This window comes from Arvicanthis niloticus, chromosome 6 (genome assembly GCF_011762505.2).
Source record: "Arvicanthis niloticus isolate mArvNil1 chromosome 6, mArvNil1.pat.X, whole genome shotgun sequence".
Lineage (NCBI taxonomy): Eukaryota > Metazoa > Chordata > Mammalia > Rodentia > Muridae > Arvicanthis > Arvicanthis niloticus.
In genome coordinates, this window is record NC_047663.1 from 59,148,276 (window position 1) to 59,173,422 (window position 25,147).

Sequence of the window (25,147 nt, forward strand, 5' to 3'; positions counted from 1 at the left end):
GCTTGCTTCTGCCTCCCAAGTGCTGGGATTAAAGGCATATGCCACCACTGCCTGGCTGATGATGGATTTTTACCTAAAATTTGGAATGACTAGAAAAGGAGTGGTCACTTGAATGTTCTGTGTAGATATTGAATTTTAAAATACTTTATTTAACATTAAATTTCTGTAATTAATATACAGTATGAAGAAAATGCTACTGATATGGTTGTCACTGGGCATTATTTAGTTTGCCTAGGTTTTTCTCTGTTTTTATTTTTTTAGTTTTTTGAGACAGAGTTTCAGTGTATAGTCTTGGCTGTCCTGGGACTCATTCTGTAGATCTATCTGCCTCTGCCTGCTTCTCCTTCCAGATTGCTAGGATTAAAGGCATATGCCACCACTGCCCATATTGATGAATATTTTAAATAGATTTTTTAAGGTTATCCTGACCTAGTTACATTTAATGGAATTTAAGTATTAATTGTGATGGAAATTTTATTATCAGTAATTTGTCTGTTTCTCTTACTCTGATTTCTATATATAAAAAACAATTCGTATTTTTAAAATTTTAATTTTATTTTATGTGTATGGATGTTTTGCCTGCATGTATGTCTGTCTTCCACATGCATTTTGGTGCTCATTGGAGACCAGAAAAGGCCATTGGAGTTACAGAGGGTTGTGAGTTGCCATTTAAGTGTTAGGAATTAAACCTGGATTGTCTGGAAGAGCAGCAAGTGCTTTTTCTTTTACCACAGTGCCATCTCTGCAGCCTATATTTTATTTTAAAAAATGTTTTTAGCAGCTTCTTGCTGACCAGGCTGGCTTCAAACTTTGATCCTTTTGCCTCAGCTCCTCTCCTGTTGCAATTGCACAGGGCCCAGCTTATTTTACAATGAGAAGTCCATTTGTAGTCAGTTTGTTGGCTGTTGTTTCCCACCTATAGTATTCCCAATGCTGGCTATCTAACTCAGGGCCTAGAGCGTGTTGGGCAAATATCCTTCCACAAAGCTGCATCGTTAGCCCTGTAATGTTAATTTTCTAAAAATACTCATGCCATAAAATTTATTTTAAAGGAAAATGTATATTATTTATTCATTCATTCATTCATTCATTCATATTCTCCTCACTCCCCCCATTTTTGAGACAGGATCTCTCTATATAGTTCTATCCTGGAGTTTCACAATGTAGACCAACTGACCCCAAACTCATAGAGATCCTCCTGCCTCTCCCTCCAGAACGCTACCATGCCTGGCTATTACTCTGTTCTAGTTCATAATTTTTACATAAATAATAGTGAAGCATGGCATATTTGCCTATTTTTAACATCTGAGCTATTAGGTCTACCTACTTTGCATTTTATTATGAGTTTTTTCAGATTGGATGCATTGTTTTATGCCTGTAATCCTTTGGAAGCAGAGGCAGGAGGATCACAGCAAATTGAAGGTAGTCTGTTACACATGATGAGTTCTAGGCCAGGTAGGACTATGTACCAAGACCCTGTCTCACCCCACTCCCCCAAAAGAGGTGTATTTTTTCCCCTCTAAACTGCCTTCTTTTGTGGATTGTTCTTTTTCCACATTGCTCTCCCAAACGCTACTACATGAATTGTTTTTTTCAGTGATTTAATGATGTTTCACTTTAACCAGGAGGTCTACCTCCTGTTTCCTTTTCTCTAAAGTGTATATTTTTGTTCTGGATATTATTTTTTATTTGTATTCTTTTGGTTACTAAGTTTGTTTCTCTTTGAGATAAGGTCTTGAAGGGTTAGATTTGACTTATTCTGGAGCTCAGGCTCCATTGAGAATGTGGTACTGGGATTTCAGGCATGAACCGCCATGCCTGGCTAGGAGTTGCTGATGGATTTAGAATGTGAATACTCAGGTGTATGTCCACTTGGTCTCCTTTAAATCGTAAGGCCCTTGTAAGCCTGTATACATTTAAGTTTAATAGAATTTTATTTCTCTTTACTTCATTCCTGGAGTAGTGGATGTTTTTTGAGTACATAAAAGATAAGAGCCTATGAGCTAGCCTTAGTATGTTTGCTATAGAAGAGGTCTAATACAATACATGGCAATTAGTGTTGAATAGTTTTTGAAAATGAAAAAAAAAATAGAAGTGTAATCATGTTATTGAAATAGCAGTGAATTATCAAACCACTTCTTTCAGAAAAAAGTCCTGCCAGTTTATTGGAATTTTTGTGAAGATGGGAAAGTAGACATGGAGATTGGTTTGTCCATGATAACATTTTAGTTCCAGGTACTTGTGGATGTAAGAAGGTTTTAACAAGTATGCAGGGAAGGAAGTTTGGGAGTAATTTCAGTGCTAGAAAAGTATATGAATTAGAAATTTGGAGTGCTAAGATGTAATATAATATAGAAATAAATCCTTAAGTAGGTTAATCTGAAATAAAAGGGAAAGTCAAGGCTACCAAATTATTTCGATTTTTTCCTCTACTTGTGTACTTGAAATGTAGGCTGCTTGCCTCTGTGCATGTGTGCGTGCGTGTATGTCTGTCTGCCTGCCTGCCTGCCTGCCTGCCTGCCTGCCTACAGGATGGCAGTATAGGAATGAAATGCAACCCAGGACCTTGCTCACTGATGTAGCCTCAGTTCTAGAATATATTGTGCAATTTTTGTTTGTTTGTTTGAGACAAGGATTCGCTGTGTTGCCCAGGCTGACTTTGAATTTCTGAGTTGAAATAATCCTGTCTCGGCCTCCTGAATAGCTGTGATTTCGGGTATACACCGTAATACCAGGTTTGGCTTTTAGATTGTTCTAAGGACACCGTTATGTTTATGGACTGCCCTTTTCCTCGTGTTAAATTCTTGAGATTTTTGCTCACTCACAGTTGAGATTCAGAACAATCTGGTTGTAGGTAGTTTATTCCTCTTGGCAATAACATAGATAGCATAATTTTGAACATGTTTGAAATAATTATGATCATCCATACACATCACACAAAAATAAAAATATTTTAAAGTAATGGAAATTTAAATATCTTTATATAGGAGTTCAAAGACATGATTATTATTACTTCAAACATGTTTTGAGAATTTGATTTGTCTAATTATTTTCTCTTGACATGTATGTTACATTTTCATTTATATTGCTTTATGATTTTAAGCATTGTAGGGTTAGTCACTAGTTTCTTATTCTATTTACTTCAGACTTTATTCTGGTCTGTGAATTCTTTGGGTGAACTGTACATTTTGTGGCATTCAAACAGAAATCTTGAGGTTGAGAAAGATAGTTTTATGGGTAAGTGTGCTCAGACCCAAGTTTGAGGCCCCAAGTTCAGATCTGTAGTACTTTTAGAAACTAGGAAACCTTAGCAACTGTAACCCAGCACTGTGGGCAGGGAGACAGAAGTCAATTTTTACAAAATTTATCTATGATTTCGGTATTCTCACTCAATATTCAGTATTTATAATATAAATTTCAGTAAGATGTTCCCCAACCCATTTGATTACAGGCTCGAATTAAAAGCATGTGCCACCACTGTGAGGCCTGATCTTTTTTTTTTTTTAATTTTTTTAAAAAAAATAAAACAAATTATAATTTTTAAATAAATATTTTTTCTTTTTAATTTTATGTATATTGGTGTTTTGCTTGCCTTTATGCCTGTGTGAGGGTATTAGGTCCCCTGGAACTGGAGTTACAGACAGGTGTACATTGCTATATTGGTTCTGGGAATTAAACCTGGATCCTCTGGAAGAGCCACCAGTGGTTTTTGTTTTTGCTGTTTAACTCTTTTTTTTTTTTTTTTTAAATTTCAGAGGACTAGTCATATAGTAGTCAGTTTTACAGTAACTGCTTAATGCTGTTGTTTTGTGAGTCTTCTCATTTTATGAATAAAGGAGCTCAATTTATTTTTTTAATTCATGAGTTCTTTTTTGAATGCTTACTGTAAGTCCACCAATTACTTATGTCCTTATGAAAGGTTTTCTTTGAGTATCATACTTTCTGAAGTCTAGGGTAATTTAACTTGATTTTTTGTTTTGTTTCTATTCATCTGTCTTTTATTTTATTTTGTGTGTATATGTGTGTGCCGGAGTGTGTGTGTGTGTGTGTGTGTGTGTGTGTGTATGTGTACTATAATGCATGCAGAAAACCCACTGGTGGTCAGAAGAGGCACTGAATTTCCTGGAACTGGAGTTACAAGTGTTTGTGATCTGCCATTTGGGTGCTAGAGCTGAGCCCTGGTTTTCTGCAAGAGCAATACGTGTTCTAACTACTGAGCCATCTCTCCATCCCCCTATGGCTTTGTTTGTTTGTTTTTTAAAGAAATGTTTATTTATTTTGTGTGTCTATGCAACTTTTGGGAGATTGTTCTCTCTTTTCATCATGTGTGTCCCAGGATATAACTTAGGACACTGGGCTTAGCTAGTACTGGCGAGCCATCCAGCTGGCTCCATTTATCTGTCTTCTAAGTAAGACATTATGCTGTCATAAAGGGTATGTCATGTGTGACTTTTTTTTGTTTGATTTTCAGGACAGGGTTTCTCTGTGTAATAATCCTGGCTGACTTGGAACTCACTCTGTGAACCAGGCTGGCTTTGAATTCACAGATACTCCTACCTTGCCTCTTAAGTGCTGGGATTAAAGGCATGTGCCACAACTGCCTGGCTTGTTTTTTTAATTTTTTTTTTAACAGTAATGCTTTATTATAAGAGAAAATGTATTCTAGTATTATACAAATTAACAGAATTTGGTTACATGATTTCTAGTTTCTATTCTCTTCTGGAAACCAAACTTCGAGATAATTGACTTTCTTTAAACCATTCTCAGTCTGGAGCGCTTTAGTTTGTTAGTTTGAAATTGGTCCTTCTTAGCCTGCTTAACATTCTTTAGAGGTTAGACCAGAACCTTGGGCTTCTCTATGGGAATCAGTAAAACTTCAATAGTTTGCTGTAATTTTCTACCATGCCACAAAGGACATTCTACTCTATTCTCACTCTCTTTGTTCTTCTCATTCATTCTCTCTCTCTCTCTCTCTCTCTCTCTCTCTCTCTCTTTCTGTATGTGTGTAGTTTTGTTTTAAAATCAGTTTTTATTATCTTATCAGTTAAAAATTGAACTGTAGTGGGGTTGGAGAGATGGCTCATGGTGGATTGCAATCATCTGTAGCTCCATTTTCCAGGGAGTCAAGGCCTTTTTCTGACCTCCACTGGCACCAAACATGCATGTGCTCATTCATACATGCAGACAAAACACTCAGACACATAAAGTAGAACAATCTAAAAAATTAAAAATAGAACTGTATTCACATTGGTGAAATGTGGTCTTGTCATTGGTAGATTCATTCTTGTTTCTCTAAAGAGTCATCTGAAGACTTGCCACAGAGAAGTATATTTTTAGATATTTTTCCAAGATAGCGTAGGCCACCTTGAAAACCTGTCCAAGTACATTTTGGTTATGCAAAGACTATAGGCTAAAAGCCAGGAGTTCCTGGTGAGAGGAGGATTAGCCTTTTATTTTTGGCAGATTGTATTTGAAATTCTGTTGTTTCAGGGTGTGTGTGTCTTATGAAGATTAAAACAGGTATTTAGTATCTAAGAAGAATTTCATTTTGCCATTTTTGTTTTTATTTTGAGACAGGGTCTCACTATGTAGCCCTGGCTGTCCTGGAACCTACTGTGTAGACCAGGCTGGCCTCAACTCACAGAGGTCCACCTGGCTCTGCCTCCCTGTACTGGGATTAAAGGTGTGTGCCACCACTACCTGGCTCTTCTTGCCATATTTTATCCTCTGATTGTTTTTTTAATTTTAATTTTATTTTTATTTATTTTTTAAGTTTTTGGTTTTTTGAGACAGGGTTTCTCTGTGTAGCCTTGGCTGTCCTGGAACTCACTCTGTAGACCAGGCTGGTGTCGAACTCAAAAATCCACCTGCCTCTCCCTCCCAAGTGCTGGGATTAAAGGTGTGCACTACCACTGCCTGGCTTCCTCTGTTTAGTATGAGAGTCTGGTTTTATCTGTCTGTGGCATCCAGAGATGTGCTCTTCATACTAACGACATCTAGCTTTAACATTATTTTTAGCCTAAAGCATTATATGTGTTGAAATTTATACGAGGCAGTTACTTATAAAATCTTGGTTTCTTTTTAACTTTTCTTTTAGTTTTGGAGAAACAGGGTTTCATGTAGCTCTCGCTGGCCTCTGAGGTACTGAGACAGTAAAGCTGGCCTTGAAATTCTGGTCTTTTCTGCCTCCACGTTTTGAGTGCCAGAACTACAAAGGTGCACCTTGATACCCGTCTTGACCGAGTTTCTTAAGGAGTTCACAGAGCTTTTATGTTTCATGAGTTAAGGATACTAACCCTGAGTTACTGGATTTTGTTCCCAAGAACTGAAATTACAGCTCATGGGATGCTTTGGTAGGTAAAGGCACTGGCCACTAGGCCTGACAGGTTGAGTTTAATCCCCAGAGCCCAAGTGGTGGAAGGAGAGAATCAATCCTACAAGTTGTTGACTGCCCCCCCCCCAACACCCATGCTTGCATACATACACACTAAGTAAGTAAATGAAAAAATAATTTTTAAAAGAGCTGAATTTATAGTTTGACATTGGCATTGAAAATGCCAGCTTTCCTTTCAGCTCTAGTTTTAAATTGGGTTGTTTTTATCTTAGTTGGTTTCAGGGTATTTTGTAGAGGTATCTTGATGCCCCAGGACCAGAGTGAGTAGTAGAGGGAAGAGCGGATGTTAGAAGACCTGAAAAGAGAGATTCTAGATTGGCACATTCTTACTGAATCAGGTTTTGCCTTCATATCTTTGGCTTGTATTTATGATGTTTGAGAGAAGTGCGTTAGTTAGCAAGTTTCCTGTTTGTGTTATGGGTGAGTTGAGGACAGAGGTCATAGAAAATCTCCAGGCTGAAGTTATGTGAGATTAGAATAGGCTGTAACCCACAAATTTGCATGTCACTAAGGGCTAGTCCTGTGATTTTGCTACTTATTGGCTCCTATGTTAGAATAGTTTATTTCTGAGATATTAAAGTCCAACTTCATTAAAATTATTCGTCAAAACCTAGACATTCTGAAGCATTACTGATAAAAGAGGGAAACAGATAAATCACTCAACTTACAGTGCTATTGAATGCAGGTGACAGATGGTGAACATTAGACTGCAAAGTGAAACAGAACAAAATCCTTTACCTTATACCATGTAGATTCCTTTCATTTGCTTTCTTTGCTCTTAGTTGTTTGTACATAGCTCAGGCTGGTCTTAAACTCATAATCCTCTTGCCTCATCCTCTGTAAACCTTCAGAAAATATTGATAAACATTCATATATAAGGAAGAGCATGATACAGCCTAGTGTATATGTCGTGTGCCGTCGTTGTGTAGTTGTGCTTACATGTGCACAGAGTTTTCTAAAGGACACTCTGCTTTTGCTTGCTTTCTGGGATGATAGCCTGGTAGGTAGCTCATGGAGGACAAGGATATGAAATAGATTTTTAAATTTTGTAATCTTGGTACTTTTAAAAACTTTTGATTCAGACCTATTTTACTTCTAAGAACAAACCCATAACCCTCTACCCCCACCCAACACCCCATTACTGTTGGCTTTTTAAACCCTTCTGTCCAAGCAAGTGCAGGCACGTAGATGATGAGGGCGTGGCCCTGAGTGGTTTGAGTGTCTGGTTCTGCTAAACTTGATATTAGCCAAAAAGTGAGACATGATTAAGCTTCTGCTTCCTACAAAACCTACAGAGCATTGTAGAGAACGTCAGCTTCTCCTGTTGTTGCCACCGATGATTGATACTGGAAAAGTTGCTCGATTCTGTTCCTCAGACCTATAAAGTCAGTTGGGTGATCTCAAAACCTTTGCTGACTTGCATGGCTTGTATCTTGGAGGAAACAGGTAGTCAGTGCTCTCACCCCTGTACAACAGAAGTGAAACAAGTAGGATGGTTCTTTAAAGTACACACTCCTTACAGTCACACAGGTGATTTTTAAAGTTTTTTTTCTTTTCCCATTAAAATTGTTTTAAGTTAGATCAAATGTCACTTCTCTAGAAAATTTTAATTTTTGAAGCCTAATTGGGTAAAGACTGAAAAAAAGATGATAAAATTGGCCCAAGTTTGTTCACTGATTCCCCTCTTTCTTTCCCAGTATTTTTGCCTAGCAGGTACAAAACCCTGGATTTGATTCCCAGCATGAAGGGAAACAACAACAAAGCTAGATAGAGTAGAAAATTATGGCTGGGTAAGCATAGCAGTCAGTAGAGTGCCTGCCTAACCCTGGGGAGGTGGAGCCAGGAGCAAAGGCCTAAGGTCATCTCCAGCTACGAGCTAGTTCAAGGCTGTTTACAGGAGACCCTGTCTTATCTTAAAAAAGCCAGTGTGGGTAGGGGGTTACAAAATATTCAATGTGGAGTGAGTTAATGGATATATATATATATATATATATATATATATATCCATGTATTGTGTGTGTATATATATACACACACATATGTGTGTATGTGTATATTTAATATATATTTTCTGTTCCCCAAATTAGTATATGTATACATATATGTATATACATGTATCAAATCTTTGTCATGAAAATCTTACATGTTTTTATGCTATGTAGGATTTCTATATATGTTTCTATATATGATTTCTATCTACATATTTTATATATACACATATGCATAGGATTTTTATGTTAGAAAGATTTCTATATATGTTCTACATGTATCTTTTATGTTTGTAAAGTATTTCAATTTTTTTTTTTTGTTTGCTTGTTTTGTTTTTTGAGACCTGGAGCTCTGTAGACCAGGCTGGCCTCAAATTCACAGAGATCTGCCTGCCTCTGCCTCCTGAGTGCTGTGATTTATGGTGCGTGCTTCTGCCCACCTGGCTAGTATTCTTATCTTCATTATACTCATTCTCGGAGCATAGACCTGTAATTGCGCTTTCGGGTGGAATATCTAATAGTAGAAAGATAAGGATTTTCCCTTTAGTTAGTCTATGAATTCAGTATTTAGATTCTTCTAGAGGGTTTTTCTTTTCTTTGAGGCATAGTTTTGCTAATTATTGCTCAGGCTGGCCTTGAAATTGTTTCATATCCTAGACAGGCCTCTTCTGAGGAGCTGGGATTATAAAACTGTGCTTCAAGGCCTGGCTTCATCCAGAGATTGTGTTGGGCGCTTTTTTGGGCTACTTTATTGGGTTTTTCTATCTACCACCCTTCCTAACTTCATTCTACCCTAATCCCTTCCAACCCCCCAACACTAGGTAGGAGTGAAGGAAGGTTAGCGGGGAAAGGGGACAGAGACCTCTTTAGACTACCTCCTGCTGATTAAGGACATAGAGTTAAGCAAATCCAATCTCTGTCATCAGGACATCTATAACCATCAATCCAGCAACAATCTAGGAAGGAGGAGCAGTTGCTTTAGGCCCTCTCAAGGCTCCCGAATTTTATACCCTCTCAATAGTCCCCAGATTTCCAAACATAAACGATGTGCAGCTGGCAAAAATCACATCTGTCTTAGAGCGTGAGACAATCACTGGCTGTGGACAATCTGAAGCAGCCCCATATTCCACAGCTGGGATTAAAACAAAAACATCCGCATAACATAACTGGGTTGGGTTTTTTTTTTTTTTTGTTGTTGTTTTTTGTTTTGTTTTTTTTGAGACAGGGTTTCTCTGTATAGCCTTGGCTGTCCTGGAACTCACTCGGTAGACCAGGCCTCGAACTCAGAAATCCGTCTGCCTCTGACTCCCAAGTGCTGGGATTAAAGGCATGCACCACCACTGCCTGGCTAAAAGTTTTTTTTTAATTGTAAGAACATGACACTAAAGGAAAAGACCAAATTAATCAGTGAGCAGGACTATCATACTTTGTGACATAAATGACTTTCCTTAATGTATTGTTCCAGTCTCATTAAAGACGTGCTGAGGGGCTGGAGAGACGATTTAGGAGTAAAGAGTACTTGTTGCTCTTGTAGAGGACCCTGGTTTTGATCCCAGCACCCACGTGGTGGCTCACAGCTATGTATAACCCCAGTTCCAGGGAATTCAGTACTCCACTCTGACCTTCTCCTCTTGCATGTTTTGGACATACATACATTCAGGTTAAATAAATTAATGAAATAAGTAAATGAAATAAAATGTGCATAGAGCAATATAACCAATGGTTGTCTGTACAGTAGTATTTTATTTTACTTGCCTTGGCTTTAGAAATTGTTTTTAAACATTTATTTGTGTATGCATATTTACATGTGCTATGGTGTACCTATGTTGGTAAGATGAAGCCAGCTCTTTCCTTCTATCATGTAGGTTCTGGGATGGAACATAGGTTGCCATGCTTGGCCACAGATGCTGTTATCTGCTGAGCCATCTTGCCAGCTCCTCTGTTTTGAAAAAATAGTGTTATACATTGTTATCCTCTTGAGATGTTATTATCCCTGAGTAGGTGCTTTTTGTATTATGTGTGTATTATAAATTGTAAGTATTTTGTTTGTAATATATGCTAATATTTGGTGAAATGTCCTCTTGAGATGTTATTATCCCTGAGTAGGTGCTTTTTGTATTATGTGTGTATTATAAATTGTAAGTATTTTGTTTGTAATATATGCTAATATTTGGTGAAATGTCAGCTTTTTTTTTGAGTTCTGTCCGTTTTGAAATATGTAGCTGTAGCTATTGTAACTCCTGTACAGTTCTTTGTTATATAAATGTACTACAGGCTATGGACTGGAGTTGAGAGTTTCTGTAATTTGTCTTATTGTGGTGCTGCAGTAAATGTCTTTTGAATGTCAATATGTGATATTCCAGGATCCCCAGGACATTCACTTAATTATTGAAGAGTAACAAAGATGTCATTTTTTTTCACCAAATGGATAAATTGGGACAATTAACTATCAATTAAGAAAGAAAACATGGTGGTTGTGGGGGACAGGAGAGAAGCCCAGAGGCCAGGAGAATGAATGGAAATATGCAGCTCCCTTGGGGGGTGGGTAGAGAAAACCTCTAGAAAGTCCCAGAGACCTGGGATATGAGAGACAGCCAGGACTCAATGGGGATGACCTTAGCTGAAATGCTCAACATTGGGGAGAGGGAACTCAGAGTCCTCCTCCAGTAGAGAGACATGGGCCCCAGTGGAGAGATGGGGCCACCCACTCATTTTCAAAAGTTTTGACCCAGAATTGTTCCTGTCTAAAGGAAATGCAGGGACAAAAATGGAGCAGAGACTGAAGGAAAAGCCATCCAGTGACTGGCCTAACTTGGGATCCATCTCATGCACAGCATTGTCACTATTACTGATGACCAAGTTGTGCTTGTAGATGAGAGCCTAGCATGGCTATCTTCTGAGAGTCTTTACCAGCAGCTGAGACAGATGCAGACACAGCCAACCATTGGCCTGAGGTTGGGGACCCTTATGGAAGAGTCAGGGGAAGGATTGAAGGTGCTGAAGGGGATTGCAACCTGATAGTAGAACAGCAGTATCTAACAGTAGAACTAACCTATACCCCTGGGAGCTCCCAGAGATTAAGCCACCAACCAAAGAGCATACTTGGGCTGATCTGTGGCCTCCAGCACACATTGAAGCAGAGGACTGCTTTGTCTGGCCTCAGTGGGAGAGGATGAGCCTAATCCTGTAGAGATTGATGCCCCAGGGAAGATGGCTGCTGGGGGAAGAGGAGGGATGTGAGGAGGGGTGAGTTGGTAGGTGGGGAAGCATCCTCTCAGAGACAAAGGGGAGGGGAAATGGGGTGTGGAACTCTGGGAGGGTATTGGGGGGTAACATTTGGAATGTAAATAAATAAAGTATTTAATAATAAAAATAATAAGGAAGAAAGAAAATACAGTTATGCCCTTTTTGAACCAGAAAACCTGTGAGTATTTAAGAAGATAGATGTTAAAGAAAAAAATCTAAAACTTGATGTCTTAATATTTTTAGAATGTAGGAATGAAGAAAATTTTTTAAAAAGTTGAAACAGGCATTCCAGAACAAATAAAGATGCCATGTAAAGATGGATGTAATTAATATTCAGTATATATGTGTGTATGTATATGAGAAAGTGCTCTCAATTTTTAGACAACCTAGGAAACCCACTTGATTACTCTGTTCTCTCCTAGCCTCACTTCTGTACCACCCTCCCTCTGTTTCCTTCAGTCGCCTTGGACTTGTGTAATTCCATTATGTAGACTGGAGCTGTTTCAGAAACTAGGACATGTGACATCCTAGTTGAGACTGCCTTTCTAAGATCACCCTGCTCATTCTGCTCACCTATTTACTATTGTATTTACATCACTTTATTATAAATATGATACTATTTTTCACTCTCCAATGATTGTTCTTTATTGTCTTGTGTCCTCTCACAGTAAGGAAGCATGCCTTGGTCATTCTGTGCCAGCTATTGGAACAGTATAGGTATACAGAGGTGTGTAGAAAATAAGGCATTTTACCTTTTCTCTTAAATATTTATTATGGAGATATTAAAATGTGAAATGTTAAAATAGAAATAGTATACGCAAGTCAAACAAGAGCGTGAATGTATTTAATGCTATTGTACAGTTTCATATGGTTAGGAAACAATACCTTTTACTCCATATCTTTGTCATTGTATCATCAGTTGATAGACATGACATTTGGGTTATTACCAAGGTTTTAGTAAAAATCTACTTAGCCTCAATTTAGTAAAGGAGGGCTTTTTAATAAGGACAAGGAAAGTCCAGCGCTGTGCATGGGCACTGACCCTGGAAAGAAAAGGCAAAAGTTAAAGCTGTATTTGCACTGTCTTAGAGGCTACAATGTCCTCTGTGTATCTAAGATGGTCTGTGTAGAGGAAAAGATACATTGTTTATTAAACTTTATACTTTTTTATTTTTAAGTATATTTGGTGTTTGATCTACATATATATCTGTGTTAGAGAGTCAGATCCATTGGAACTTGAGGTACAGATGGTTGTGAGCTGCCATGTGGGTGCTGGGAATTGAACTCCTGTCTTCTGGAAGAGCAGCCAGTGCTCTTATCTATAGAGCCATCTCTCTAGCCCCCCTTATCAAACATTAATAACTTCTTTCAAGTAAATATTTGAGGAGCTTTGCCTGGAAATTGTGGTTTTATTTGTATAGCTACAGTTATAATTTATTAGAAGGGCATTTCACGTTTTTAGTATTTAAGAATTTTCTTTTCCTTCCTGTTCTGTGTAGGTTGCTTCCTAGAAACATGATTGTTTGTTGGACTTGATCTCACAGCCCAGTGAGGACGTCTTTACTGATAATGTCAAGTTCAGGTTACCCTCCCAACCAAGGAACTTTCAGCACAGAGCAAAGTCGTTATCCTTCACATTCTGTCCAGTATACCTTTCCCAGTACTCGACACCAGCAGGTAAGGCATAATAGCACACACATGTGCTTGCGTGTTTGCGTGTTTGTGTGTGTGTGTGTGTGTGTGTGTGTGTGTTGGAACATGTCTATAATTCTAGCACTTGAGGATCAGAGGCTGGAAATTAGGAATTCAAGGCCCCACATGGCTGTGTAGTAAATTTAAAGTCAACCAGGGCTAAATGAGACCCCATTTAAAAGATATACATATGTGCATATTTAATATATACAAATGGCCGGGCAGTGGTGGCATATGCATGCCTTTAATCCCAGCACTTGGTAGGCAGAGGCCGGTGGATTTCTGAGTTCGAGGCTAGCCTGGTCTACAGAGTGAGTTCCAGGACAGCCAGGGCTATACAGAGAAACCCTGTCTCACCCCCACCCCCCAATATGTGTGTGTGTGTGTGTGTATATATATATATATATATATATATATATATATATATCCAAAAAATTGTATGTTTAATACACAGACACAGAGCTATCTATTTGTTTATCTATGAGGATCCAAAGTTAGAGAATTAATCTCTCTTCTAACTGTGGTGTTTTGCTAGATTTCAGATAGTTAATGTCTCTCTTAAGTTTTTTCTTTTACATTTACTTATTTTGTATGTGCATATGCTCCAACATACATGTAGACGTCAGAGAACTTGCTACCATGTAGGTTCCAGGGATTTATCTCAAATTGTCAGGCTTGGCTGTAAGTGCCTTTATCTGCTGAGCCATTTCATTAGCCCCATCTCTGGTTTTGATTGTAGGAATTATTCATAGGAAAGAGTAAGTTGTTGCAGTCTCTAGGCTAACAATCATATTTGTATTCCATGTTCTGGTTGAATTTGGAGTTGGCTAGATAATTTGGCCTCTCCTTAGTTTTAGAATAAATGTCTCTACTTCAATGAGAGATTTGATGGTAGGAAGGTAAAAAAATTTTCTATTAAGTAACTTAACCTTTTGAAAAATGAAATCTGAGGTGAAACTGCTAGCTTAATGTACAAAGGCTAACAATGTAAAAGAGTTAAAGAAAAATAGAAAAGGAATGTTGGGTGCAGTAGTATCTGCCTGTAACCCTAGAACTTGGCAAGTGGAAGCAGGTGTTTTTCAGGTTCAAGTCCAGTCTGGACTGTATCACAGATTCTGTCTGAAAAAGGAACAAAACAAGGAAAGGGAGAACTGTGTCTTAGTTTAGGGCTTCTTTGCTGAGAGAAAAACACCCTGACCGTAAGCAACTTGTGGGAAGAAAGGTTTTTTGTTTACTTGTCTTTCTGTCTATTTTGTCTTATTTTTCAAGACAGAGTTTCTCTGTGTAGCTTTGGCTGTCATAGAGAGTTTACTCTGTAGACCAGGCTGGCCTCTGATTCACAAAGAGATCTACCTGGTTCTGCCTCCTAAGTGCTGGGACTAAAGGTGTGTGCCACCACTGCCCTGATAAGGTTATCATATCTTTTTCTACTTAAAAATTCACTTGATGTGTACATGTATGTTGCATGTGCACGAGTGCTAGAGAGCATGTGCCATGGCATGAAGATAGAAACCGAGGACTTTTGAGGAATCCCAGCCTCGGTTCTGAGGACTGAAATGAGGTAGTCAGGATTGCTGGGCAAGGGCTTTGCTGCTTGACTCATTCTTTCCACTGTTCTCTTCTTTCTCTTAATCCTTTATATCTTTTCTTGAACATAAGCTTTTAAATGATTTTTTTTTTCAATTTTTACTTTTTCAGATTTGTGAGTTATCTTAAGCAGTCTGTAAGTTCAGAATTTCTATTATCTGCTTATAGAGAAGACTCTTCCTGTTTGAGCCTTAGTTTAGTTTTGTCTATTTATGACTCTTAGAACTTCTTCCCCACATAGAATTCACATAACATAAAACTTGTATTCTGAAGCTTGTGTTACATGTGCTCCCAGAACATTTTTATCACCTTCAATGAAGCACCATTTCTTTTTTCTTTTCCTTTTTTTCTTTTTGGTTTTTCGAGACAGGGTTTCTCTGTATAGCCCTGGCTGTCCTGGAACTCACTCTGTAGACCAGGCTGGCCTCGAACTCAGAAATCCACCTGCCTCTGCCTCCCAAGTGCTGGGATTAAAGGCGTGTGCCACCACTGCCCAGCCGAAGAAACATTTCTTTTCTTTTCTTTTTTTTTTTTTTTGGTTTTTCGAGACAGGGTTTCTCTGTGTAGCTCTGGCTGTCCTGGAACTCACTCTGTAGACCAGGCTGGCCTCGAACTCAGCCAGGCTGGCCTCGAACTCAGCGAAGCCCCATTTCTTAAGTATCCAATGATTTACTTTCTGTTCCAAGGAGTTTGTATCTTGTATTTCATGTAAATGGAATCATAATAATAATATTTAGTCTTTTGAATCTGAATTAATTAGTGTAGCATCTATTTCTAGTATGTTCGATCTTTATTATTTTTTATAGGGCATAATATTGTATATATGTAACCATATTTTGTTCATTTATTGATAGACAATTGTTTTCTTTTTTTTCTTCAATGGTGACTAATGTATGAAAATTTGTATTTAGACTTTTATTTACAGTTACATAGTTTTAACTCCTTTCAGTATATACCTCAGTATATTCTGTGCTTTTAGTAACTGTTTAAATACTTGCTTATGATTGAGTTAGCATTGTTTTTTAAAGATGTAATTTATTATTTATTATTTTTAGTGTCTCTTTGTGTGTCAGTGCATGTGAGTGTAGTACCTACAGAGACCAAAGGCATCAGATCCACTTGGAGCTGGAGTTACTGGCAGTTGTGAGCAGCCCAACATGGGCGCAGGCCCTCTGTAAGATTAATGTATTTCTAGGATCTTAACTGCTAACCTGTCTCTCCAGCCCAATATGTTTGGTTTGAAACCAAGTTCCTATTGTTTCCACCATCCCTGAATACTTAAAAAGTAGAAAAAGAAGCAAAAAACCATCCCTAGATAAACACTCTGTTTTGGCCTCTTTGGGCACCAGGCACACATAGTACACAAACATACATGTAGAAATACCCATACATATTTAAAAAACAAAAACCAAACTCCTAGTTGTGATGGAAGAAACTAATATTCTTATGCAGTAAGTTGATTTTCTGGATTTCAGCTTTTTCATTTGTAAATAGACATGGATCTGCCACTAATTTGTTTTGAACTCACTACTGGAATGCTTACTTTCTTTTTCTTCCTTCCTACCTTTTTCACTTTTGAAAAGAGATAAGGTCAAAGTGTAGGTCTAGTTATGTAGCCTTGCCTAGCCTGGAGCTCTTATGTAGACTTGGCTGGTCTTGAACTTAGAGATGCTCCTGCATCTGTGTGCTGATTGGGATTAAAAGTATGATCTATCAGGCCTCTCCTCTCTTCTCCTCTCTCCTCTCCTCTCCTCTCCTCTCCTCTCCTCTCCTCTCCTCTCCTCTCCTCTCCTCCCCTCCCCTCCCCTCCCCTCCCCTCCCCTCCCCAAGGGGGAGAGAGAGAGAGAGAGAGAGAGAGAGAGAGAGAGAGAATGAATGAATGAATGAATGAATGAATGTGTCTTATTTTGCAGCCCTAGACTGGCCTGGCACTCATTATGTATCCCAGGCTGGCCTCAAACCCAAGGTGATGGATGTACTTGCCTAGTATCTTGAGTGTGGAGATTATACATGTATACTCTGAGATTTCAGAGTAGAAACATGAATTTCAGACTTATTTATATGAGTAGTATAGATCAGGAGTAATCATAATATATTATTAGATAAATCAATAAAATAGGAATTGAAATTTTATATTGAATTATTTTTTAACAGTAACAATTAAAATGATGAGCCAGCAAGGTGGCCGTGTCTGACAACTTGAATTTAATACCTAGAACCCACATAGTAGAAGAAGGGAATCGACTCTCACAGGTTGTCTGTCCTCTGATCATTACATAAATGCTGTGGCATGTGTACAACCTACACTTACCGCCACAATAAATTAAATCAGTGTAAAAAATTTTAAATAAGGGATTGGAAAGATGACTCAACGGTTAAGTGTGCTTGTTGCTCTTTCAGAGGAATTGTGTTTCTTGGACTCCTGTTTATAACTCCAGCTCCAGGAGTTCCTACATCTGTGTGTGTGCATACATAAACACAGGGACTCAGATATACATAAAGGAAAAAAAACTTACTAGAAATTATTAAAATGTTGGTGAAAAATTGGCTCAGTAAAGGATTGAAATTGTCACTGCTATTTGCTTTCATGCTAGCTGGTTCTTAATCACTTGGTTTAACTTCATAATGCTGTTCTTATTTGTGGTTAAAGTGAACTTACAATTATTTCAATACCAGGAATTTGCAGTTCCTGACTATCGTTCTTCTCACATCGAAGTCAGCCAGGCATCGCAGCTTTTACAACAGCAGCAGCAGCAGCAGCAGCAGCAGCAGCAGCAGCAGCAGCAGCTTCGAAGACGACCGTCCTTGCTTTCAGAATTTCACCCAGGTTCTGACAGGTAATGGGACTTCTTTTATTTTTCTACTTAGGATTAATTGAATTATATAATTTATTTATATTTCTAATTTTTTTTTACTAATAAAGCTACATCTGGCATTTTATTTGTGTTTTGGGCTCTTATTGGTTTTCTTTGAACTCTAGATCCTCCTTTTCAATCTCCCATGTGCCGGCAGATTACAAGTCTTGGCTGCAACATGTGGCTCACATCTAGGGTTTTTTTTTTTTTGTTTTTTTTTTTTTTTTTTTTTTTTTTTTTTTTTTTTTTGTTGTTGTTGTTGTTGTTGTTGTTCCATTAAAAAACTCTAAGGTTAAGTTTTTAATGAAAACTTATTTGTTTTACTTTGTATATGGGGGCATGTATCATAATGGTTCATATTTGTAAGTCAGAAGGCAACTTGGCGACAGGGGTCACTTCTTTTACATTATGGATTTTGGGGAATCAACTAAGGTTGTTAGATTAGGTGGCAGTCACCTTAATCTGCTCTGCCATGCCTCTAGCCCTATTTTTGTTTGTTTGTTTTTTGTTTTGTTTTTGTTTTTTTGTTTTTGTTTTGAGGCAGGATCTCAGTTGTAGTTTTGGCTGGTCTGGAGCTTGCTATGTAGATCAGGTTGGCTTTAATTTCACAGAGATCTGCCTGCCTCTGCCTTCAGAGTGCCATCATGGCTGGTCCCTTAGTAAAGTTTGTTCTTTCACAATTTCATATATATACACTGTGTATTCTGGTCACTTCCTCCTCTTTCCTGTTTCTCTCCCACTTCTGTTAGGACCCTCTCCTTACTGCAAATCACTTTCCTCTATTTACTACTTTGGCTTTGTTTTGTGTTTCAGAATTTTACTAGTGCCATCTGTGTGACTAACTACTAGAGCCTGGTTGTCTCAATAGTGGGTATGCAACTAGATACTATGCCTCCCCCTCTCCCAGCATCTGATGGTTGCTGTTAGACTAGCAGTGTATGGTAGGCTACCATGAGTCATTGCTCGTTCTACAGTAGCTAATTGTTAGGAGGATTCATCTGTGGACCCAGAGCCAGTATATAGTGTTGCTGTAAGTTATGGTTGCCATGATCTTGTCATATTTGGAAGATGGTATTTTGTACTCCTTTTCCCATGCTCTGGCTATTGCATTCTTTCCATCTTTTCTTTTATAGGGTTCTCCAAGCCTTAAGAGGGTGGTGTAAATGTCTCCTCTTTATCCTCACATTTTGTGTAGTCATGGGTCTTTGTGTTGTCTTTATTCTTAATAAAGACTCTCTGTTTAAGCTTTTGTGGGTATAGACACAGATATTTAGGAGATGTTTTGATGCTGTATCACAGTTCAGCTAAGTAGCCATCTTAAGTTCTTCTGAAGGGTCTAAGACCCTTCAGGTCATGGGTTTGAACTAAATATACGGTATTAGGTATGGAGTTCCTCTTATGGAATTGCTCTTATGAGCAAGTACCAAATCCAATTAGGGAGACCTTGGTGATGAGGCCAGGTTCAGTGGTCTTTGTATTGAGGGTTGAGGGGAGCTAAGAAATTAAGGATGTACAGAGTGGCTGACAAATATTATGTAGTTTATTATAGGTGAAAGCATGCAGCCCTGGTCTCAAGGACATTTTATAGAGAATCACACAAAAGTGGATTCTTTCCAGAACTGGTTACAAAATGAGTTGTGTGATCATCACCTTTTTGCTTACTTCATGGTTCTTTGAACATAATAGTGGGCATTTGAACTAAGTCATTCCTGATGGCCATACCAGTGCCATGTTACCTAAACTTTTGTCTGGCTCTTACGGCCTTTATTCTTAGTTGTTATCTCTATAACAGTCCCAAAACCATTTCACCAGTGAGCACATCTTGCAGTGATTGAAATTATAGGCTGATATAGAAGTTGTGTTAATCTGTCAATGTTTTCACCTCATAGTTTGTCTGCATTGCACCATCTGTCACAATGACTGCCAGCTAGTAGAGATGAATCAGCCCAGTTTCAACTTGATTTCTCTATCTTGTATCCAAGGTTTATTGTGTTTGCAGTAGTAGGGTCATACCAGCTAGTTCTGGTGGGTAGCCAATAGAAATGGCAAGAGCCCTGTATTGTTTTGGTGGCCTCTGGAACCTCCCTGGCCTACTCCTACAAAAGTACATTTGGTACTGGCATTTTTGTTTAGCGGTCATTCTTGGACCTGCATTGTCTAGTCTTAGGGCTACAGCCTTTAGACTCTTGGTTTTTTAATTGTTAATAGGTTACTGTGTGTGTTTTAGTTATAGTTTCTATTGCTGTAAAGAGACACCTTCTTTCTTTTCTTTTTTTTCTTTTTTCTTTTTTTAAAGATTTGACTGCCAGAAGAGAGCATCAGATCCCATTACAGATGGTTGTGAGCCACCATGTGGTTGTTGGGAATTGAACTCAGGACCTCTGGAAAAACAGACAATGCTCTTAACCACTGAGCCATCTCTTAAGGAAAACATTTAATTGGGGCTGGCTTCTAGTTCAGGGGTTTAGCCCATTATTCTCATGGTGAGAAGCATGGTGGCATGCAAGTAGACATGGTGCTGGAGAAGGAGCTGAGAGTTCTACATCCATTTCTGCAGGCAGTAGGAAGGGGTGGGGGCTGGCTCAAGCACTCAAAACCTCTAGTGATACTTTTCCTCTAACAAGGCCACACCTCCCAATGGGCCACTCCCTCTGAACCTCTGGGGGACCATTTTCATTCAAATGGTCACAGTGTGGTTTTCTTACATCCTTTGTTTGACCTTCTCCCTCCTTCTCTCCCCCCCCACCCCTTTTTAATCCCCATCTCTCTCTTTGCTGATAGTTCTCACTCCCCATTTAGCCTATTTGATACTGTCTTGTCTTAGCAGTAACTTCCACACCAGCATTCTCTCTGATTTCTTAGGTTTCTGAGGTACTCCAGATAAACACACAAAAGAGTCAGGGCCAGGATCCATCTATGAAAGAAAACATGTAATGTTTGTCTTTCTGACCCTCAGTTACCTCACTCAATTTCCAATTCCATCCGTTTTTCTGCAAGTTTCAATATTTACATTTTTCTCCATAGTTATATAAATTTTCATTATCCACTCATCAAATGATGGACATTTGTGCTGCCTCCATTTTCTAGCTATTGTGAATAGAGCTTCAGTAAACATGCATGTGGAACTGTAGAATATAGATTCCCTAGGGTTTATGCCCAAGAGTGGGCTGGCTGGGTCAGGTGGTAGATTTGTATCCTCTTTGTTGAGGAATCCCCAGGGCTGGAGAGATGGTTCAGCAGTTATGAGCACTGACTGCTCTTCCAGAGGTCGTAGTTCAATTCTCAGCACCCACATGGTGGCTCACAACCATCTGTAATGGGATCTGATGCCCTCTTCTGATGTGTCTGAAGATAGCTATAGTGTACTCATATACATAAGATAAATAAATAATTCCTTTAAAAAAAAAAAAAAAAAAGGAATCTCCAGACTGAATTTCAAAGTGGCTATACAAGTTTATAGTTCCAGAGTCTAGTGTTTTATAAATTTTAAATTTAACTTAAGAGTGTGCGTGTGTGTGTGTGTGTATTGATAATAAAATAATTTTATTCAGAGGTGTGAGGGCTGAGTAGTCTAATGTCCTCAGTTGATCAAGTCTCCCTGGTCTTTTCATCCCTAAATACCTCATTTTCACTCTTTGTTTTTGCTTTTCAAGACAGGGTTTCTCTGTATAGCCCTGGCTGTCCTGGAACTCACTCTGTAGACCAGGCTAGGCTAGGCTTGAACTCAGAAATCCACCTGCCTTGCCTCTACCTCCCAAGTGCTGGGATTAAAGGCGTGCGCCACCACTGCCTGACTCCTCATTTTCATTTTTTTTTTTAAAGCGATCTTCTTTTTTTTTTTTTAAAGACTTATTTATTTATTTTATGTATGTAAGTACACTGTTGCTGTCTTCAGACATACCAGAAGAGGGAATCAGGATCTGATTACAGATGGCTGTGAGCCACCATGTGGATACTGGGAATTGAACTCAGGAAGAGCAGTCAGTGCTCTTAACCGCTGAGCCATCTCTCCAAGCCCCTCATTTTCACTCTTAAAGTCATTGATTTAGAGTTAAATTTCATTGTGGGGCTGGGGATATCTTAGTGGGGATATCTTACAGCACTTGGCAGACAAGTTTGGGACCTCCAGTTCATTTCTAGCACAGGAGAAAAAATAATTGTATATATTTAAAAGTATGTTTTTATGTATGTATGTATGTATGTATGTATGTATGTATATATGTATGTATATATATATGTAAAGTATGTTACAGAAGAATATATGTAAATAACACTAGACATTTTTGTACCATTTAGCAAGAATTCCAAATACAGAGGCTGGAGAGATGGCTCCGAAGTTAAGGATACTTGTTGCTCTTACAGAGGACCCTGGTTCAATTCCCAGCACCCATATGATGGCTTAAACCACCATAACTCCAGTTTTAGGGATGCCATTGTCTGCTTCTGACCTCCATGAGTACCAATACCAAGCACACTAATTCACATGCATACATATGAGCAAAAAAAAAAGTTTATTAAATAATAATTTGTTTTTCTTTTGGTATTTTTAAGACAGAATTTCTCTCTGTAACCCTGGCTGTCCTGGTACTCACTCTGTTGACCAGACTGGCCTTGGACTCAAAGAGATTCACCTGCCTCTGCCTCCTGAGTGCTGAGTCAAAAGGCAGGTGCCATTATGCCTGACCCCAAATAAATATTTTTAAAAATATTTATTGGAAAAAAGTAACCCCAAATATGGTATATATTTTTATTATATTCATTCCTAGTTTTGTGCATTAGATATTTGGACTTAATCTATTCATTATATATGCTGTTTTGTAATTTCTGGTTATGCCTGCTTTACTATATTTGAATGTGTTTTTTACATGCTGAACAGATATAAGTAAGATCATATAACATTATCTTTCTATGTCTGGTTTATTTCAATTAATCTAATGTCTTCTAGGCACATCAATATTTTAATTAAAGGAAGATCTCATTTTTTATTTAAGACCTGAGTAACATTTTCTCGTGTGTGTGTGTGTTTATATGTATCATGCAGTTTATTAATTTGTCCAGCAACAAATACTTACAATTATTTTCGTCCTATTGACATTGCAATGAACTTGAAAGTACAGATATATTTATTTCTTTAAAAATTGTCATATTCTTTTGAATAATGAGTATACCAGTCTGTACTTGCCATCATTCCACAAGAATTTGTTTTTTCTACATCCTTGTCCATATTTGCTTTTTGATAATAGGAATCTTTTAAATTTTAATTTAATTAATTGACTGGGTAGAGACAGGGTCACTGTGTTGTCCTGGCTGACCTGGAACTCACTATATAGAGAGCAGGATGACCTTGAATTTACAGATCCACCTGCCTCTGCCTCTTGAGGGACAGGATGAAAGGGGTATAACACCATGTCCTGCTATTTGTTTTATATTTTATTTAGTTTTGCCACATGTATGCAGTGCCGACAGAGTCCAGAAGAGGGCACTGGATCTCCCAGGGCTATAGCTACAGACAGATATAAACTACCAAATGGATTCTAGGAACCAGATTTGGATCTTAAAGAACAGCCAGTTCTCTTAACCACAGATCTATCTCTTCAGCCCAGTAATAGGAATCTTAATAGGTATTAATGGGATGTGGTATCTCATAGCCATTTGATTTGCATTTTCCTATTAATTAATAATATTGGATGCTATTTCACATACCTCTTGGCAGTCTTATTTTTTAGTGTTCAGAAAAGTATGTAGCCATGATTTGTTCTTTTTTTAAAATTATGATTTGTGTGTGTTTGTCCATGTGAAAGTAGCGTATGGAGACTCAGGTAGATTTCAGCCGTCTTCTGTATTTGCTTCCATCTCCCTGTCCCAGGCAGTCTGTTCATAGGATTTTGAATGAGGTAATGGACACAGTTATCAAAGCATAGAACTTTTTTGGTGAATCTTTTTTCTCATTGTATTTTCTGGGAAAATGTACATGTATACAATATAGAACATTCCTTATTCCTTTGGGGAGCCTGGTATAGTTACTCACATCTAGAGTCTTTCCTCTTTCGTGGCAGACTCCTGGATTCCTTTGAGTGCCTTAGGGGCAAACTTCTTGAAGCCCACTTGAAGTCATGTGATTCTGGTATTCCGTCTTAGGTCACCAACTCTTTGATAAATGGTCCTTTTTTCCCCCCTACCCTTTTGCTGGAGCTATTCTTCTTGTCTCAAGTGGAAACTCTACCTGTTTAAGTTTTTGAGATGGGTTCTCTCACTGAAACTGTATTACAGCAGTTTGCCCATTTCCTGGCTTCATACATGGGCCTTGGGGATCTTGACTAAGGTCCTTATGTTTGTGTGGCAGGTGTAATGGACTGAGCCATTTCTTAGCCCCACATAATTAACTGTTCTTTGGGGTTATTTGAATTCTTTATAAATTTTCCATATTAGGTATATATTTGCAAACATTTTTCTAGTTTACTGTTTCACTTTATTCATTTGTTCTGCAGAAACTTTTGAGCTTGATATATAATCCCTGTTATTTATTTTTGCATTTGTGGCCTGAGATCTTGTTATGTTAGCAAAAAAAATCATTGCCAAGGTGAATGAATGCCTGCTCTCTCTGTATTCTCTGTCTGCCCTCATATGTAATCTTCTTCATTTTCAGTTGATTTTTCTGTATTGTGTATATTATTTCATTCTTTTCTGTGTAGAAATCCACTTTTTCCAGCATGATGCCTTTAAAAACATATTTTTCCCTGTCATGATCTGTTGCTACTCTTGTAAAAGATTAGTTTACCATATATGTTTGGATTTATTTTTGGGCTTTCTATTCCTTTCTGCTAGTCTGTAAGTTTTTAGGTGAACACCATGTTTTGTTTTGTTTCAAATATGTATGGGTGTTTTGCTTGTATGGTTTTCTGTGCGACATGTGTGCAATGCCTTTGGAGGCCAGAATAGGACTTTGATTCCCTGGGAACTGGGGTTATATGTGACTGTAAATTGCTACCGGGTGTTTGAAATCAAACTTGGGTCTTCTGAAAGAGCACCCAATGCTTTTAATTATTAAACCATTTCTTTAGCTCCTCAATATGTTTTAAAAATTATATCCATGTAATATAATTTTAAATAAATACGTTTGATGCCTTTTACAATTGCTTTGACATTTGGCATATCTTATGTATGTGTTTGGATTTTAGAGTTAGGTGTGTGTGTATCTGTGTGTGTTTTAAGAATCCCTTGCTATGGATAACTTTGTATTTGAATATTACTTTAGGCCAGTAGATCTCAACCTGTGTGTTTTGGACCCCTTTGGCAAACCTTCAAAAATATTTACATTATGATTCATAACAGTAGCAAAATTATAGTTATAAAGTAGCAACAAAAATAATTTTATGATTGTGGGT

The 25,147-nt window shown here is 38.0% G+C and overlaps 1 protein-coding gene across 50 annotated transcripts in view; it reads left to right on the top strand.

Moving 5' to 3' along the window:
* The window catches only part of Ncor1 (nuclear receptor corepressor 1), a 149,926-nt gene that overhangs the window by 6,680 nt on the left and 118,099 nt on the right, over positions 1 to 25,147 (top strand). For 47 of the 50 annotated variants that reach the window (XM_076936627.1, XM_076936628.1, XM_076936656.1 and 44 more), the window contains exons 2-3: positions 13,128 to 13,305; positions 17,584 to 17,744. In XM_076936627.1, coding sequence (XP_076792742.1) covers positions 13,198 to 13,305; positions 17,584 to 17,744 — 269 coding nt within the window. In that variant the 5' untranslated portion in view covers positions 13,128 to 13,197. Of the gene's footprint in view, positions 1 to 12,296; positions 12,356 to 13,127; positions 13,306 to 17,583; positions 17,745 to 25,147 lie in introns of all 50 variants that reach the window. The other 3 variants (XM_076936626.1, XM_076936630.1, XM_076936642.1) reach the window with 1 other exon arrangement.